The sequence below is a fragment of the Microplitis mediator genome, chromosome 6 (genome assembly GCF_029852145.1).
Source record: "Microplitis mediator isolate UGA2020A chromosome 6, iyMicMedi2.1, whole genome shotgun sequence".
Classification (NCBI taxonomy): domain Eukaryota; kingdom Metazoa; phylum Arthropoda; class Insecta; order Hymenoptera; family Braconidae; genus Microplitis; species Microplitis mediator.
In genome coordinates this window covers 22231485-22251097 of record NC_079974.1, presented here as the reverse complement: position 1 = coordinate 22251097, position 19613 = coordinate 22231485, and the positions used below count along the sequence as shown (strand labels likewise).

General features: G+C 28.6%; 3 protein-coding genes across 6 annotated transcripts; 2 read left to right on the top strand and 1 right to left on the bottom strand.

Moving 5' to 3' along the window:
* The first annotated feature begins 315 nt into the window (after positions 1-315).
* On the top strand, positions 316-2040 carry LOC130670581 (putative ankyrin repeat protein RF_0381). Its single transcript, XM_057473996.1, has 2 exons — positions 316-1311; positions 1951-2040. The coding sequence occupies exons 1-2, from the start codon at positions 316-318 to the stop codon at positions 2038-2040; spliced, it is 1086 nt and encodes a 361-aa protein (XP_057329979.1).
* Positions 2041-4768: 2728 nt separating this feature from the next.
* On the top strand, positions 4769-15103 carry LOC130670129 (uncharacterized). Of its 4 annotated transcripts, none has more exons than XM_057473342.1 (5): positions 4769-5574; positions 5653-5893; positions 9864-10126; positions 13143-13261; positions 14092-15103. In XM_057473342.1, the coding sequence occupies exons 1-3, from the start codon at positions 5179-5181 to the stop codon at positions 9887-9889; spliced, it is 663 nt and encodes a 220-aa protein (XP_057329325.1). In that variant the 5' UTR covers positions 4769-5178; the 3' UTR covers positions 9890-10126; positions 13143-13261; positions 14092-15103. The 4 variants fall into 4 exon arrangements, with proteins under 4 accessions (XP_057329325.1, XP_057329324.1, XP_057329326.1 ...); XM_057473341.1 differs by having other exon boundaries at positions 13143-13275; XM_057473343.1 differs by lacking the exon at positions 13143-13261 and having other exon boundaries at positions 14092-15102.
* On the bottom strand, positions 15085-19212 carry LOC130670128 (uncharacterized). The gene is made up of 6 exons (XM_057473339.1): positions 19092-19212; positions 18424-18745; positions 17600-17744; positions 16873-16955; positions 16496-16780; positions 15085-16189 (listed from the first exon to the last, which is right to left on the bottom strand). Exons 1-6 carry the CDS (start codon positions 19134-19136, stop codon positions 15870-15872), a joined length of 1200 nt encoding a protein of 399 aa, XP_057329322.1. The 5' UTR covers positions 19137-19212; the 3' UTR covers positions 15085-15869.
* Between the last annotated feature and the right edge of the window lie 401 nt (positions 19213-19613).

Below are 19613 nucleotides of genomic sequence, written 5' to 3'. Positions count from 1 at the left end.
CTAATACATTCATTAATTTTGTAGAATAAAAAATTCTTTTTCTTCTTGGCTATCGTCCCTCATGGGCCACGCCACGTGCCACTAACATAAAGAAAATTACAAAGTAGCCTATGAACTTAATCTTTATTAGGGTGGGGATGAAAATGTAGAGGGCAGAAATAGCTGAACTATATACAAGAGACTGACCTTCCTCAAACTCATACTACAATAGAACACATTTTCTCCAAGCTCTTGAAGTAACGACCACGTGTTTCCACTAGTGAAAAATTAACCTGTACGTATATCGTCTATTGCATAAAACTTATTATTAAAAATATGTCGAGTGTTACAAGCAGTGATATTACTTCAAGTAATCAAGTTCGAGATGAAGATAAGAATTGCGATTTAAATGAATCAGAAGTTTCGGTGATCTCAAGTAAAAATCGTGTTCCACAGCCGGTATTCGAGAACGAACTACGAAAAATTGCGGAGTCGCTAAAGAAAAACGGAGTTGAATTACGTCGCTGTACTAGTAATTGTTTAGTGGGAGGATCACTTGAAGATGCCATCCGAGTTGGCGATATTAAACTGGTCAAGCTACGGATTCGCCAAGGTGTCAATGTTAATGGTTCCGAGCAAAAAAGCAGTTCCCCACTTCACATGGCAGCATGGTACGGACATCCCGAGATCATTGAACTTCTTATTAATAACGGAGCCCGTCTTGATTCTGTATTAAATGGACCAATAAAAAACGGATTTACGCCACTACATCTTGCTTGTTTAAATAATAAAATTGAGTGTGTAAAAGTTCTATTGAAATATGGAGCAAGTGTTACCCCAAAATGCGCCGATGTTTACCATCCAATCCACTTCGCGGTATTTAAGAACTTCGTTGAAGTAGCGGCGTTGCTTTTGGAAAATGGCGCGGACGTAAATCTACGATTCAACAATAAATTCTTTCATAATAAATGGGACCAATCAATTTTTTGGAAGGACATGGATTTAACGCTGTTACACTACTCGATCGCTCAAGAATACGAAGAAATAACAACATTATTGTTGGAACATGGAGCCGATATTCATTTAAATACAAGGACGAATAAAACATCATTGATGCACGCTGTTGAAGCATATAATGTCCCGTTGGTTGAATCACTTTTGGCGAAAGGTGCAAATCCCAACGATCGAGATATTTATGGTGAACCAGTCGCGTTTTACATTTTCGTAAATGCCAATAATCAATCTAGTTATTATGATAAAAAAGAATTTTGTGGGGTCGGAGAGAAATTGGAAATAATAAAACTTTTATACGCTGCCGGAGCTGACGTCAATGTAAAATTTCGATCAAATAAATCTTTTTATTCACTTGTTCACTACACATGTATGTATGGATATCGAAGTATCCTTCAATTTATAATCTATAAGACCAATTTTGATTGGCGGAACATTGATTGTGCAGCTATTGAGGTTTCAAAATTAATAGAGGAAGCTATTCCCCCACAGGACCAACAGGATTTGGTATACATGACACATCTTAAGCATTCTTATAATTCTTTGAAGCTATTATTATTGTTTTACATAATTAGTAGACATATGATTGGTTTCCCAGTAAAAGAAGATGTATTATCAGCAATATACTCCTCTTCACTTCACGGTGGCAGCCTCGAAGAATACGCACAACAGATCGAATTGTTCAAAAACGACATCGGATATCAGATCGGAAATTTAAAATTAATAACGATTGGAAATACTAAATTTTCTTTGTGGCATCTATTGACTTGTAAAATGGCAGATTTAGTAAGTCTTTCATTTCAGGAAGATTTCCGGAGTTTATGTGTAAGTGATTATATCACTAAATATTCTATCTATTATGAAATTATTGAAGATCGTTGGAAAGCTGCCATCAAAAGAGGTATCTTAATAAAAAAGAGTAGAGAAATAGTATTCGATTTATTTCATACTCATTTACAGTATGATTGTTGCGAAGCAATCGCAACATCTTTTAATAATCAAGAATTAGAAGATTTTTTAAATCTTTGTAGTAACGAGATAATTTCTTAACTTTGATTTCATTTTATGTAAATATGTTTTGTAATAAATGTTTAAAATTATTTAAATCTTTTTATTTTTTTCCCTGATTAAGAAATCTAATTAGAAATGATTTGAAAAATCTAAAGTATTTCATATTTTATCATATAATAAAATTATAATTTGAAATAAATCAAAATAATTCATAATTCTTAACTTCGAATTATTTTAAATTATAGAACTATGATTTGAAAGGTTGTAAAAACTTTACCCAAAAACTAGTTTGTACAAATCGTATGAAAAGTAAAAAATTGTTGGAATTCGGACTTCTATACGACAATTATAGTTTGAAAAAACTAAACATGTTTCAATAATAAATTGACAAGAAGGTATGATAAGAGTTCCAGGGTTGGATGCAGTATTATTAAGTCATGACTAGGTGCGATGACACAATAATGATGTCAACTGACATAGAACGGTGTAAACTGTATGGTTTTTTATTATAATATTAAGATACTGTAAAACAATATTGTGAAGGAGTCCGTATGTTTTTATTATAAATTTATTTAGAACGACGAGCACCGAACTACTCGAGTGGGATCCCGCTGCTGTTGTCTAGCACCATAACTTCCTCTCCACCATATTTATCTTTTCTCCCAATAAATGTTCCTCTTATAAATAAAAAGAGAACATGTAGTTATAATAATTAATAAATTAATTACCGGCTGAAGATTTTTATAAATTTAAATAAGTGGCGGCAAAATTTAAATTATAGTAAAATTTTAAATAAATAAATTTTACTAAATCATTTTTTATTTTTTACTGAGTCATTTTACACGGTAATTCCCTATAAAAATATGTCTTAGTCTATTCGATCTATTGATTGGTTTATTGTTTAAAAAACAGAGTTTATTTACTTCAATGTTTTAAAGAAACCTTGTTTAGTTTTTTTACTGTGGACGTGTTCGGCCGAACTAAGTCCTGAAAGAAAAAAATCGTTATTGTTTCAACGTTATTCACTGATTTTATAATATTAATCATAATAATAATAATAACTACTGTCGAATCGCGTTATAAGTGCGCCTACAGGGGTGTAGGGGAATATAATTCTAAGAATTCCTGTACCCCCACTTCTGCTCAGCGGTTGAACGCCGTAACTCACACTTCCCCTACTTTACAAGCGTGTGAGTGTGTACATGATTATTTTCGTAGCACAGAGGGGGAATGTCTTCCAAGAAATATAAGTCGGCGGACTTATAACGCGACTCCACGGTAATTGATAATAAAGATAAAATAATTTACTTCCACGTACAATTAGCAACTTTTTTTTTTTTTTTATTATTATTTTAGTCGTAGGAAAAAAGATGATGAAAAATGAGCTGGACGATACTTCTTATAGACTAATAATGTAATTATGAATATGCAATATAATTATCATTTTTTATCAAAGTTTAATCGAAGAGCGTGAGCTGTAATTGCGAGTAATAGAGATTCAAATAACTGCCTGTTATAAATATTACTGATTTTTAAAATTATTATTATTCAAAGGTGAATTATTATCATGATAATAATAATACACTTATTTGAATTATTTTGCTCAGGTATGCTTGCACGAAAGCTTCATAGTTTTTTTGTCTCCAAACAAAACTCAACCGTTGTTGATGATGATAATAAAGCTATTATTATTATTATTATTAATTATTATCATTGATTGTTAATCGATTATCATTATAAATATTAATTAATGTTTAGGTCCCACCTCGTAAAGTATTACGACACGTGGTTAAATATCTTACCTTCAGTATCATTTAATGTTTTGTTTACTTTATTTACTACTATTTTTATTATTACCAGTTAAAGTTAAACTCTATTGTTACAATTGATTATTCTGTCATGTAAATAAATTCGTTGTAAATGACATTAAAAAATCTATACAAAAACAATACTTATTATTCTCAATTCTCAGAGAACTTAATATATTTTCCGGCTATCTATAGATTTTAATATATCTCTCTATAATTACGTTTTTTATTTAACGATTATTTTAAATATTACATATGTATATAATTATGGGGAAAAGACAGAAAAAAAAAAAATCTGCGCATCGGTTGGCTCTGCAGGCCAGCCCCCAAACTTCCCGCTGTTTTCGAGCTCTGTGCATAGCAGCTATAAATCTAGCTCGATATTTTTCTGGTGATACCATTGTTGGTAGTTTGCCTTGACCGCTTAATATTCCAGACTTTTTAACCAATGTTTGAGGTTTTTTATCCCAAGTAAATGTTCGTATATAATCTGAAATTATAATTATAAATATTATTATTATTATATTTATATTTATTTAATATAAATAATTTACCAATGATTTCTAATACAAGTTGATTTGATACCAAAAAAAAAATCCTTTTAAATAAATTTGAGAAATCATTTAAATCATGAATGCGACAAAGCTTTGCGATTTAAGTGATTTTACTGTGACTATAAAAATGCATACAGAAATAATCATCTGCGATAGACTTGCGCAGTAAAATACAATTCTAGTTTAAAATATTTTTCTACATAAAATAAAAAAAAAAATTCTCGTAATCCCTAATCCCTAATTACTTGTTTACATTAAATATATATATATGTACACATACATATATATATATATATATATATATATATATATATATATATATATATATATATATATATGTACACACATATATATATATATATATATATTTACATATACAAATACTCATAAAATACTAAAATAAAATTGTGTAGTGAAAGAAAAGGAAAAATTGAATTTGTAGATCAGTTGTGATTTAGAATCTCGATAAAATGGACGCGTATACAGAAAATGGGCAATAGTCTAATAAGAAGTAAATTTATTGATTGGGTCATCCAATTATTTAGTTTATCGTCATTAGAAAAAGTAATAACAACAATAATGATAATTTCGTGAGTAATCAAAACCGGGAATCAAATATAGACACGACGTCATTAATTTGTTTGTTGCAATCGATCGGGTTCCAATTAAAAAAATTTGATAAAATAAAAAGTGAGTTTAAAAATAATGAACGTAATTTACGCGTCACAATAGAATGTGATCATTCCGATTTCAAAGCAGATTTGGAATTGAAAATTTCAAATTGCATATGTCCGCAAGAAGATACCAATGCGTCAATGTGGAACATCAGCGGTACCGGTAAATTTTTAAGCGGCAGCTCAACGAGTATTAATGACGATAAATTTATTGAGTCTGGAAGTAATTTGCTGCCGCAATTGGATAACGATTCAAGTGTTTTTATTAGAGATGTGCTGGAGCAGTTCATTCTTTTGATAAATAATTGTGGCAAGGGTGATAAAGATGGTGACGTTGAGAGACAAGATGGCGGCCAAGAAATTGATGCGATAGTTGATGAGTTGCGAGATGTTAAAATTAATTTAGAGGAAAGTAATTTTGAATTAATGAGCGAGAGTAAGATTAGTTATAATAGTTTTCTGGAATCTTCTTTTACGCGGTGTCGTACAGTGCCGGAAATATCTAAGCGGGAAAGCCAATCAAATATCAAGGAGGAGGTGAAATTATTAAAGAATAATTTTAAAATAGGATATATTTTTTTGATAATTAAAATTATTTAATTAATTTATTTTTAGAGTCCTCTAAATTATAGCCAACAGTCATCACCGCAAAAGATTTCGAGCTCACCTGTAACTCTTTGCTCATCTCTAAGCCAGGTTTCTTTTCCCAGTGATGATGGGGGTGAAGGCGTTTGCTCTACGTTGCAAGATTGTCTCAATGAAGCGGCTTTCTATTTGGAAAAAGCGCGAAAAATTAGCTGTATGAAAAATATTAACGATGAGTGCTCGTCCATTGGTTTCAATAGCTCGCAACAGGGTAAGTATTTTTTTTTTAATAAAAAATTTATTCTTCTCTTTAGAAAATTTAAAAACATCCTTATGGAAAATTTACTTTTTTTTTTTCACTCAAAATTTAATTTTGAATATTTTTTTTACTTTCCAATATTTCAGGAACTATTGAAAAAAAATTGATGTCATGGGTGCTCGTTGCAAAAAGGAAATTTAATTTCCTACAATTTTTGTCTCTTTTAAAAACACCCTAAAGTATTTAGTTCACAAGATATAATCACTTGAAGTAATTAATAATAATTACAAGTTAAAAAAAAAATTTTAATTGATTTAAGTGGCCCTAGCGGTCAAAGAATTGACTTTACGATAATTTTGAAAGAGATCGTTGAACATGTAGTTATAATAATTAATCAATTAATTACCGGCTGAAGATTTTTATAAATTTAAATAAGTGGCGGCAAAATTTAAATTATAGTAAAATTTTAAATAAATAAATTTTACTAAATCATTTTTTATTTTTTACTGAGTCATTTTACACGGTAATTCCCTACAAAAATATGAATTAGTCTATTCGATCTATTGATTGGTTTATTGTTTAAAAAACACAGTTTATTTACTTCAATGTTTTAAAGAAACCTTGTTTAGTTTTTTTACTGTGGACGTGTTCGGCCGAACTAAGTCCTGAAAGAAAAAAATCGTTATTGTTTCAACGTTATTCACTGATTTTATAATATTAATCATAATAATAATAATAACTACTGTCGAATCGCGTTATAAGTGCGCCTACAGGGGTGTAGGGGAATATAATTCTAAGAATTCCTGTACCCCCACTTCTGCTCAGCGGTTGAACGCCGTAACTCACACTTCCCCTACTTTACAAGCGTGTGAGTGTGTACATGATTATTTTCGTAGCATAGAGGGGGAATGTCTTCCAAGAAATATAAGTCGGCGGACTTACAACGCGACTCCACTGTAATTGATAATAAAGATAAAATAATTTACTTCCACGTACAATTAGCAACTTTTTTTTTTTTTTTATTATTATTTTAGTCGTAGGAAAAAAGATGATGAAAAATGAGCTGGACGATACTTCTTATAGACTAATAATGTAATTATGAATATGCAATATAATTATCATTTTTTATCAAAGCTTAATCGAAGAGCGTGAGCTGTAATTGCGAGTAATAGAGATTCAAATAACTGCCTGTTATAAATATTACTGATTTTTAAAATTATTATTATTCAAAGATGAATTATTATCATGATAATAATAATACACTTATTTGAATTATTTTGCTCAGGTATGCTTGCACGAAAGCTTCATAGTTTTTTTGTCTCCAAACAAAACTCAACCGTTGTTGATGATGATAATAAAGCTATTATTATTATTATTATTATTAATTATTATCATTGATTGTTAATCGATTATCATTATAAATATTAATTAATATATAGGTCCCACCTCGTAAAGTATTACGACACGTGGTTAAATATCCTACCTTCAGTATCATTTAATGTTTTGTTTACTTTATTTACTATTATTTTTATTATTACCAGTTAAAGTTAAACTCTATTGTTACAATTGATTATTCTGTCATGTAAATAAATTCGTTGTAAATGACATTAAAAAATCTATACAAAAACAATACTTATTATTCTCAATTCTCAGAGAACTTAATATATTTTCCGGCTATCTATAGATTTTAATATATCTCTCTATAATTACGTTGTTTATTTAACGATTATTTTAAATATTACATATGTATATAATTATGGGGAAAAAACAGAAAAAAAAAATCTGAGCATCGGTTGGCTCTGCAGGCCAGCCCCCAAACTTCCCGCTGTTTTCGAGCTCTAGGAGCTCGAAAACATTAGTATAAATACATTTTCGAGCTCGAAAATACCTTTGTTTCTCTTTTCTTATGAGCTTTTCAAGCTCAAAAGGGTTACGGTTTATGTTAAAGTTTAAAAATTTAGAATCCAAAATTACCAAATTATCAATAATTTTATTAATTTAGTATAAATTATAATATATATATATATACATATAGATTATATGTATGAGTACGTAAATATACTGCAAAAAATCACAATGACATTAGCATAAAAACAAGAGTATTGTATAATTAATACTAATTATTATATGCAAATTATACTGCAAGTTCATTATTAAAATTATTACCTCGACACCACGACCTAGCCCAATCCATCTGTTTAGTACAGGAAAAAATATCTGTGCATAGCAGCTATAAATCTAGCTCGATATTTTTCTGGTGATACCATTGTTGGTAATTTGCCTTGACCGCTTCATATTCCAGACTTTTTGACCAATGTTTGAGATTTTTTATCCCAAGTAAATGTTCGTAGGGAAGGGAGGGGCAAAAGGGAGTAGGGTGGGCAAAACGGGGTACCCCCAAAATTCCATAAAAAAAAATTTTTTTTTTTTCGTCTAATTACTATAAATCCGATATATTTGCGCATTTTCAGCCCACGCATGACACCTGGGGCAAAATGGACCAGCCCAAAATTATGAAAAATTGATTTTTTCAAATTTTTATCGTCAAATTAAAAAAAATTTAATTTGATATAAAATACAAACATTTATAAAATTTTTATTTTTTTATTATTTATTTTTTTTAAAAATTAATATTATTTTTTATCGAGACTTGAATTGTTAAATTTTAGTAAAATGGAAATTGGAGGTTAGGTTTTGGAATTTTTTTTTTTTTCATATGGAATAATTTATTTAAAAATGATTTTGAGTTTATTTTTTTAAAATACTGAAATTAGCCGACTTTTAATAATTTTCGGATTTTTTTAAAAATGTTAAATTATAAAAAAAAAAATATTTGAAAAAATTGCACATATAGTTTTTTTAATTTTCTACTTGTGCACATTTTTATTTTTTTTTTTATATTTGATTTGTTTAAAAAAAAATCCGAAAATTGTCAATTGTCTGCTAACTTCAGGATCATGATTTTTTAATGCAGACTTTAGTTAAATTTAATGAGTGTGAATGTAGTAGACATCAGACAAATTTAAAATTATAAATAAATAGAGTAAATAATTAAAAAATAATATTTTGAAAAAGTACATTTATTAATTTTAAAATTTTTTAAATGCGCATTTTTTAAAAAATTATTGCATTAATTATTTACTCTATTTATTTATAATTTGAAATTTGTCTGATGTCTGCTACATTTACACTCATTAAATTTAAAATTTCTACATATTTTATATATATTGGCGGGTATATATATTTTATTTTTTTTTCCCTGTGATTATGGAGAAAAACGTGATTTTCATAATACATATATATTTAAAAATTAGATGAAATAGAAAGTCGCAGATTTCTGAAAAATTTATGATACTGAAGTTAGCAGACGTCTAATAATTTATGAGTGTGAATGTAGCAGACATCAGACAAATTTAAAATGATTAATAAATAAAGTAAATAATAATTAAAATGAAATTTAAAAAATTTGAATATTCATAAGTGCATTTTTTATAAATATTTTTTAAAAAATTATTTACTCTATTTATTCATAATTTTAAATTTGTCTGGTGTCTGCTACATTCACAATCATTAATAATTTTTGGATTTTTTTTTAGACGATAAACCATAAAAAAAAAAACATTTTAAAAAATTGCACCTGCAGTTTTTTAAATTTTCTTCATGTGCACATTTTTAGTTTCTTGTTTTTTTGTAATTGATTTGGTGAAAAAAAATCCAAAAATTTTTAATTGTCCTTTTACTTCAGGATCGTAAAGATTTAATGTGTTAATAAAAAAAAAATCAATTTTAAAAATATGAGCGCCAAAATTTTTAATTCCCATGCATTAAAATTTTTTATTTTTTAAATAAATACTTAATTTATTTATTTAAAAATATCAAAATTTTTCTTTATCTGATAATTTTATTTTTAAAAATTGGCGCGTATTCTTCATATTTATATATATAATTTTACTAACAAATTTGTTTAATTTTTTTGTTGCAGATAAAAGAGAACAAAAAACATTCTAGTGATTGGAAAAGGACAAGATTTAATGAATGTGATAATGATAACAAATCAGTGATAATGTTACTTACCTGTCTAAAGATTTTGTTTGATGTCATATTGGATGTGATAAAAGTGAATTAAAAATAAAAAAAAAAACAAATTATTGTGCGGTTTCAAAAATAAAATATAAATAAGTGTTATTTTTGTGATTTTCGCAGCAAAGACAATTTATCTTCACCGAAGGAGAATGGAGCAAAAGGGTATTGTTTCTAAAACTACATATTTATTTTTGCAAAAAAATTTCATTGACTTTTATTTGAATAAAACAATTGATAAATTTATAATTTTATTTTCAGCTTTAATTTAGTGATAATATTTCGTATTTTATAAGATGGCGGTTTATTTTTTAAAAATTTACTATTGAAATAATTACTTATGGTCGATTATAATAATTGTCTCATCTCGCTTTGCTATTTAAAAAATTTTATTTAATAATATATGACTTTTTGCTTTGCAGGAATTCATCAATGCTTTCGTTATCTTTAACTCTAGCAAAAAAATGCCTTTTTTTCTCAAATATTAAAAAGAAATTAATGAGTGTAAATGTAACTGACAAGTGGCAATTTTTAAAATATTTGAATAAATAAACAAAATGTAAATAGAATAAAATTAACTAATGCGTGTTTAGATAAATGAAAAATTAGTTCGCGCATTTTTTTAAGTTTCATTATTTATTTATTTAAAATTTATGAATTGTCTGATGTATGCTACATTCGCACTCATATAAATTAATATAAAAAATTTATTTACTAAATATGAGCTTTTAAATAAATTTCGTCCATGTCCGTATCATTTTTCAATTTTTTATTATCAACAGTTTGAGTCAAATAAAAAAAAAATATTAAGTCCAATTTTTTATACAAAAAAAAAAATAAATAAATAAATTATTCGATAACGTTAATAAACTAATTGAGGCCGGAATTTATTCCAGTGGCTGAATTAATTCATAAATAAACTTTAATTTAATCGAATCCGTCAGTAAAATTCAGGACCCGAGTAACGCCAACTCAATGGCCGAATTACTAGTCAAGTCATAACGTAATTCTAGTCGTGATTTAATTACAAATTAATTTTAAGTTAATTAATTAAAATATCCAAATAAAATGAAGTCATAAAAAGGACGCTAGAATTTTGATAAATTGTTATTGAGTAAAATGGAAAGAAACGGATTATTTTATTGTGAAGTAAATTAATGTATAAAAATAGTGGCAAATTAACTAGTGGGAAAATTATCAGTGGAAAATTATAAGGGAAAATTAATTAATTAATACTTAATTTAAACAACAAATTAATTAATTAATATGTGTAAAATCAGTGAGTTAATTGAAAACTAAGGGAGTGGTAAATTGTAATCGGAATGAGTTAATGTGGAAATTTTATATTGGAAATTAGAGTCATAAAATTTTGGGTGAAAAAGATTGTGATGATATTAAAAGTTCAAAATGAAAGTAGAGTCAAGTAATGTTAATTAAAAGAAATTGTGTTTGTGATGTAAGTCCGGTGGACAAAATATAAGTTAGGTTTAAGATATGTCCGGTGGACATTAGAATTAAGAATATGCGGGTTAACGTCCGGTGGACGGTTTTTTAAAATTAGTAATTAAGAAAAATAAGGTTTAACGTCCGGTGGACGGTTTTTTATCAAGGTTTATTAAGGTTAAAGGTTTAACGTCCGGTGGACGGTTTTTTAAAGAGAGTGTGTGTGCACGGGAAAAAATGCTGGAGTAGAATTTACCACACCAAACTAGTAAAAATTTTACTACACTTTGTGGTCGTCGCAATGACAACTGTAGTAACATAAGCCACAGTGTGCGTGATATTTTACTACTATAGGAGTTCTGCTTACTACTGTAATGTAGTAAAACTTTGTAGTTTCCACAACTACTCAATGTAGTATAAAATACTTATTTTGTGGTTTTGGGAACCACACAATTTTATATGAATTGGTATCTGTTACTATTTTTGGAGTATACAATACCAGATTACTTGTACAATCTACTCCAATGTGTGGTAAAATGATCGAAAGAAGAAAATAACAGCGGCACCTACAACTTTTTTACTCCATTCTGTGGGTATCCTCAACTTGTGTCATTGTATTTATTATTATAAATAATATTATAAAACATTATAAATAATAATATATATAATTAAAAATATTTATATATATAATTAAAAATCGAGGCGTGAAATTATAATTTATATAATTTAAAAAAAATATATATATAACAAATATAATACAAAAAAATTTGTTTTGTATTACCTGTCATTCTTCCTCTTGCTTACCTCACCTACAACTTCTATTAAATTTTATTTCTATGCTCTTATCAGTGAATCATGATTTTAATGCAATTTTTCAAATCATTGCCTATTGAGTATTTGTTATTTATTAGAACTATAACTTTTAAAACGATGTTTTTTATATTTTCTATTAATTAAAATTAATACTTAATTATTCTAAGTTTATGCTTATACGAAAATTTATTAATTACAAATATATTTTTAAAATTATCCTTATCAGGTATAGATAAAAAGTAGGCTTTTGAAATTTAAGTCCTTATTATTTTAAGTTATTCAGTAATAAATTCATTTTTATATCATTTTAATTTGATATATCGTAAGTCCGAAGTATCTAAGATTAATTTTTATATTTTTTATAACGTTTTCAATATCATAAAAACTAATGATCGTTAACTAACAGATATTTAATTAATACATTACGAATAAAATATATTCTACTATATTGTGGAGTAAAATGAACCACAGTGGTTATTTAATGCTGAGTTGTGCGGAATAGAGTTTAGATGGGCCTCGAGTCTGCACCTCCATAAAAAAATGGCCTGCGGAAAACCACCGAATTTTTAATGTACCCTCTGCTCTTATAAGTCAAACTTTAAGGGCAACCTCAAGAGAGTAATGATTAATATACAAAAAAAAATGGTGCAATAAAATTCTTAAAAATAATTTTAAAAATAAATGTTGACATTTGTTTTATGTATTTTAAATAAAATTTATAATTATTAACTTAATTAATAATACGCGTTAAATTTTACGACTAATAAATATTTAATATTTATTTCAGGTTTATAAACTCGACTGTTATATATCATTAAATAATCTGTACTAATTAATTATAAATAAGTTTATTTACATAGGATTGTCTAAATTACTGTCATTAATTAACATTAATAATTACTAATGATAATGATTTTTGTTTCAGGCTGGTACGCGGATCCAGATTCACATCTGCCTCAGCACAATTACCCCCAGTACCAATGGCCCGCTAAAAAATTATTATTAGGGCCAGTTTTTGAAACTGGGTACAAATTATTATTGCTGGTATATATATACTGGTAATATTACAGTCTAGTTGCGTTATAAACCTGCTTACGGGGGTGTAGGGGAACATAAATCTAAGAATGTACCCCCACTTCTGCTTAGAAGTCAACCGCCGTACTCAACTTCCCCTACTTTATAAGCGTATGTGTGTACATGATCATTTTCGTAGTCATGGAGGGTAATGTCTTCTATAGAAATATGTCGACTGATTCATAACGCAACTCGTTTGTAATTCAAACCCGATATGAAAAACTGACCCTTACTTTGACTGACCAAATTAGCAGACTTATTATGTTGGAAGAATGCAAAATTATTTTGAATATTTTGACAATTAATTTAGTTACTATCACTAATAATTGTATCTAAATATACTGCACTGCATCATTACGGTGATGCCCTACAACCTTCCTTGTGCAATGAAGGTGTAGTGGCGTAGGGAAACCACAGAGAAAACCTAGCCAGTACAGTTTCGGTTTGGGTGAAGCTCCAGTGATCGATAAAATTCCCATTTTACCGATCACTGGATCTTCATCCCGCGCCTAACGATCAGAGACCTTCGTTCAAACCCAACGCGTGGCTAAACGGTCACCCAGCCAAGTAGTGGCCATGCTCAATGCTACTTAACTTCGGTGATCGCCCGACCCACGCGTGTGCCGAACGGCTGCCTCAGCCGCATCTAAATAAATAAATATAATTAAATAAATAATAGTTGTCTTTTGTGATTGTTGTCTTTTGTGATTGTTTCGTGTCGGTGGAGGATGATAAGTGTATAAAATAATTAATATAACAATAATAAAATTTAAAATTGAAAAAAATTTTTTTTTTTCCAGAATTACCAATACCACTACCACGACTCCAAGAGATTTTTAGAGTTTTTGCATGCAATCAGTGTCCAAAAACCTTTGAAACAAAAAATTCGTGGGCCAGCCACACCAAAAAATGCAAGACCAATAAACAAGTATTAAAAAAAAACCATCGAAAGTACGTGCGCTAATCACACTCGTAAATAAATTGATTGATTAATTACCGTTGTGATGGACAATCAATTTTCCAAATTCCGTACGACTTTTCATATCATAAAGATTTATACAATCATCAGCAGCTCCTGATGCCAAATAATTTTTCCTAGATGATACTGTCCCAATACTGGCAGTGTGATCTTTTGTAGCAAAACTACGTTCTACTTTATACTTCTGCCAATAAAAACAATTTTTTTAATTTCATTCACTCAATATCACTGACATAAATAATTAATAAACTTAATCTATTACTTAATTACTTTATAATTACTATTATGAAATAAAACTTACCTTTTCCTCCTTGTGACTCAAAGACGCCAAATATTTTTTTTTTTTTAAATGATAATCAAAGTAAATAGAAAAAATTTTTTGTTGCCGTTGAAAACAATAATTTTTTATTTTTGCGGCTAAAATCGGGTACCCCCTAAAAAAAGTGAAAAAAAAAATTTCTGAATTTTAAATGAATTTGATAAAATTTATTTTTTTTGTAAGTAATGAAGCATGAAGAAATTTAAATAGAGTATCCCTCAATTTTCCACAATATCTAATGATCATAAACCGTCAGAATCGTATTAAAATTTTCTTCATTTATTTATTTTTCTTGCAACCCTTACGACTTAAGATCTAAAAGTAGTTCTTAAAGAAAAATAAATAAATAAAAAAAAAATTTCTAATACTTTTATGACAATCAAAAATCATTAGTCTTATTTTAAAAGTGGAGATACATAGTTTTATAATTCCCTTAGTTATTAAAAGAACTGAAGTACATATTATTTTTCACAATTATTTAAAAGTATTACGTATATGCCCTAAATAATAAAAAACAAAAATTGTTTACAAACAATTAAACATACAGCTTATTAATAAGTCAATTTTTTTAAATTTTCATGCTATTTGCAGAGTACAAGTATTGAATAAAAATAATTTTTTTTTTTTTAATTCTTACCACTAATTAGTTATTTTAAAGTTCAAATTTTATAAATATATTAAAATATTAAAAAATTAACGAAACAATAAAAATTATTTAGTTTTTTTTTTCGTTTACACTCCTCTCCGATCATTTTTTAAACTGTCTACAGTTTATGTCGCAACATTAATTCAGGCCATTCTCAGAAAATACCCCTCACTTTTTAAAAATTTGCAATGATTTTCAACTGTCAAAGCGTATCTAAATTTAATTAATGAATTTAAAAAAATAAATTGAAACTGCAATTGAAAAAAGGACAACGTATCGTAATTTTTCCGAGATATAGAATTAAAAACAAATTATTTACAGTTGATATCAATTGAGAGTTAAACGAAAATTTATTTAACAAATTTCGTTCAACTCCTATAATTAATATCAACTGTAAGTAATTTTTTTCAAATTCTATATCTCGGCGAAATTACTTTTAAGTTATCCTTATTTCGATTGATGTTTTAATTTTTTTTTTTAATGAATTAATTAAATTTTATTACGGTTGTGAGAATTAAAAGTCATTGCATATTTGTAAAAGTGGGGGGTACTGTCAGAGAATACTCTTAAAAACTAATGCTTCTATAAAACGATGTAAAAACCAAATTTATATTTATTTTATTGTTTTAATATATTACGTTTGTCTTGCTGATCTGAATGGGCCTCGACATAAAGGACACACAGGTCGATAAAATTGATTTCTCATCAAATTCTCAGCATCCTGTAATTCCCGACCAAAGTTACAGCGAAGACATAGGCAAATGTGATTACACGGGACGACAGCCATCTTCGGACGATTAATGAGACAAATGACACAAGTCATATCATCTTCTTCAGCAACTTCATCGCCATCGAAGTTGATTATTTCAATCTGTTCATAGATTCCACGAGGACCATCCACAGGTTCTATTCCACCTGCATCATCGAGTACTTCAGCTGGTAATTCTTCAATTTCTGTTGAAAAAAAAATTAACATAATAAATATTATTTATTTCAATGAATTTCAGAAAGTACGGTAAGCGACTCAGTAACTGACTACTCTAAATTGGTATACCTGTATTCAATCAAATTTACTGAATTTAGATATACTCTCTTAAAATGAATCAGTGGATTCCACTGGAGAATCAGTGAAATTTCATTGGTTCATTTTAAGAGAGTACAAATACAGGAAGTGATCAAGTACCATAGTTCCCTAATCAAATGCTAGGTCTTTTACTTTATAGCAAATATGAAACCCGCGTAAATCAAAGACTTTGTTACCTTCCTGATGGATATCGATGACGATGGGAATAATAGGATCTGGGACTGCATTTTGATTGCGTGGTCTCCCACGTGGCTGGCGAACATTTTGCGGAACGTCGTGTCCAGCAGCTCCTCCTTGAACTTGATTCATATTTTGCCCATTAGCACCAACACCTTGTCTTCGGAAGCGTCGTCGGGGATTCCGTGCTGGAGGTAATGGATTTTCTGGAATAATGGCAGCGTTTATGGGGTCCTCCAAATCCTGCAGGCGAGGCATTTCATCTTCAGAGTCGAAATTCTCATCTATATTAGCCATAAAATGCACATATATGTTTATATTGTTTATACATTTATTTATTTTTATAAAAATAATCCGAAAATTGATAATTATTTACCATTAAGCCGAATATTTGCGTCCATAATTGCGACTTCCACTCTTTGTAACATTATGGAATGTAGGAATTCAACAACTGTAATCCTATAACAAAAATAATAATAATAATAATAATAATAATAATAATAATAATAATAATAATAATAATAATAATAATAACAATACACTGTAAAAAATCACCGGGGTAAGTCCAAGCGGTGTAGGTGTTAAAATTATTGGTGTTAAATTTACCCCCGAAAGCGGTGTGAAAATAACGCCGCCACCGGTGTAAATATTCTAGACCGGTGTTAAAATAACGCCGCCGCCGGTGTAGATATTCTTTACCGGTGTTAAAATATTTTATTTTGTGAATATTTTTACTTATTCGATCACTATACTTGTTAATAAATGATATTTTTTATTAATTTTCATAGAGAACTGACATTTTTTGTGTTTTATAATCTTTAAAGTTAATACTCCAAGCGGACGCAGTTTACCCTGCTTTTACACCGGTATTACTCCGCTTTTACACCGATTTTACTCCGCTTTTACACCGGCTACCCCGATTTAATACCGGTATTTTTAACCCCGGTGAATTACTCCTCCTACACCGGTGTAATTTAATTTTAACACCGGGCGGAGTTAAAATAAGTCCATTTTTAACACCGCTCTTTTTACAGTGTACTAATAATAGTAATAATACTAATAATAATGATAACAATAATCATAATAATCATAATAATTTAAACCTTTCATTGTCTAGCGCACGTTGAAAATTTATTATCCTGCTATCAACATGTGATTGATAAGCACGACGTTCTGCACCAAGATCGTGCCCTTGATCTAAACGCCGCCACCTCAACTCTTCATCTCTGATAATAACGGCTAATCTTTCTGGGAAAAACAAAAAAAAACAATTTTTTGAGTTAAGAACATTCTCAGACAGTGCCCCCCCCCACTTTTTAAAAATATACTATGACTTTTAACTGTCATAACCGTATTAAAATTTTATTAATTAATTAAAAAAAAATCAAAACCTTAATTAAAAAAAGGACGACGTAGTCGTAATTTCGTTGAGGTATAGAATTTTCAAAAAATTATTTATAATTGATATCAATTGGGGGTTAAACAAAATTTGTTGAATTAATTTTAGCCAACAAAATTTAAACACTCGAATTATAAAATTGACATGAAGATTTAACAAATTTTGCTCACTCCCAATTGATATCAAGTGTAAATAACTTTTTTTTTTTAAATCTATACCCTGGCAAAATCACTTATAAGTTGTCCTTTTTTCAATTAATGTTTTAATTTTTTTTTAAATTAATTGATAAACATTTAATACACTTATGACAGTTAAAAGTCATTGAAAATTTTTGAAAAGTGAGGGCACTATCTGAGAATGGCCTTGAATTGATGAGTTAATTAATATATTGGGGTAATAATTTTAGCGCATGTGATATAGGAGAGTAAAAAATAACGAATCGCAGTAGAAAAGCTGCGACTCTCTACTAAACTCTTAAAGAGACAGTATATAAATTTAAGAGAATTGAAATTTTTCTAATATACGTACCAATAAATAAAAATAAGTCCAGGTTACCACCTCCTAATCTTGGAATCAGCTGGCGGTTGAACGCTTCCGCAACATTATTTGTGCGGATGACTGAATGACGAGTAGATACTCGGTCAGCCAGTGGTAGCCAGAATGTCTCAAGGTAACTTATGAAAAAATTTACTCGAGGAAAATCTTCTCTGGCAAGATTAGCTTGACGTCTAATTTCTTCAAAGCCCTGTCTAAATAAATTTGCAGGAACCAAGGGTAGTACCCAAGTCAGGTGCAAAATAATTTGTGGAGCACGATTTAAACGGAGTCGCCGCCATCTCCTGGTTACAGCCTGCAATAGAAAATACCGTAGTTAATAACTAATATTAATATTTTCCTTTTTTTTTAATTATTGGTATTTAATTAATGGGTGTGAATGTAGCAGACATCAGACAAATTTAAAATATAATTAATAAATAGAGTTAATAATTGATAAATAAAATTTGAAAAAAATGCGCCTTTAAAAAATTTAAAAATCTATAAGTGAATTTTTTTTTAATATTTTTTTTTTCTATTATTTACTCTATTTATTTATGATTTTAAATTTGTCTCATGTCTAATACATTCCCACTCATAGTTAATTATGATTATTAAATTTAATATATATATAGACAGTAAAAAATTATTGCGATAATTACTCGAGTAAAGTGAAACCAGCAACCCCGAAAGATCGTCCACGGCATTTCATTGCGGATTGCTCGGATAGATGCCCTTTCAAAATCCCCAGAAACGAATTGAAGGCTGTTACGGATGTTAGGTGCTCTATCAATTATAAAGCGCCAAATCGCTTCATACATAGCAGTAGTTCTTCTCTCACAAAGAATAAATAAGGCAGGAAGTCCCTAAAAGAGTAAATAAAATTTAATTTAAATAAAATAAATAAATTATATCAAATTTAGTAATTAAGTAGCATCCAAATAAAATATGAAAGTGGTGCAAAGGCAAAAGTGACCCCTCACAGGTAAGGAAGCGTGATCGAAAGGATTCGAAATCGATACAAAAGTACCAGCGCAAGAATATATAAGAAATTAACATTTAACTGTGACAGTCATATCTTTACTCAAGAACGCGTAAAACAAAAAAAAAAAATTAATTACCACGTCTAATCGCCGACAGTGAATGATTAACAACTGACAGAACCGTGGTTGGTTTGGAACAGC

Bases quoted from the DNA above. Each gene is read 5' to 3' on its own strand.
- LOC130670128 (XM_057473339.1), bottom strand. From the start codon at position 19,136: ATGCCGTGGACGATCTTTCGGGGTTGCTGGTTTCACTTTACTCGA. The intron at 17,745-18,423 runs GTACGTATATTA...TGTTTTTCCCAG, and splicing joins GGACTTATTTTTATTTATTG to AAAGATTAGCCGTTATTATC. The intron at 16,190-16,495 runs GTAACAAAGTCT...TTTTTTCAACAG, and splicing joins CATCGATATCCATCAGGAAG to AAATTGAAGAATTACCAGCT.
- LOC130670581 (XM_057473996.1), top strand. From the start codon at position 316: ATGTCGAGTGTTACAAGCAGTGATATTACTTCAAGTAATCAAGTTCGA. The intron at 1,312-1,950 runs GTAAAATTTCGA...ACTCATTTACAG, and splicing joins CTGCCGGAGCTGACGTCAAT to TATGATTGTTGCGAAGCAAT.
- LOC130670129 (XM_057473340.1), top strand. From the start codon at position 5,179: ATGTGGAACATCAGCGGTACCGGTAAATTTTTAAGCGGCAGCTCAACG. The intron at 5,575-5,652 runs GTGAAATTATTA...ATTTATTTTTAG, and splicing joins AATCAAATATCAAGGAGGAG to AGTCCTCTAAATTATAGCCA. The intron at 5,894-6,027 runs GTAAGTATTTTT...CCAATATTTCAG, and splicing joins TTTCAATAGCTCGCAACAGG to GAACTATTGAAAAAAAATTG.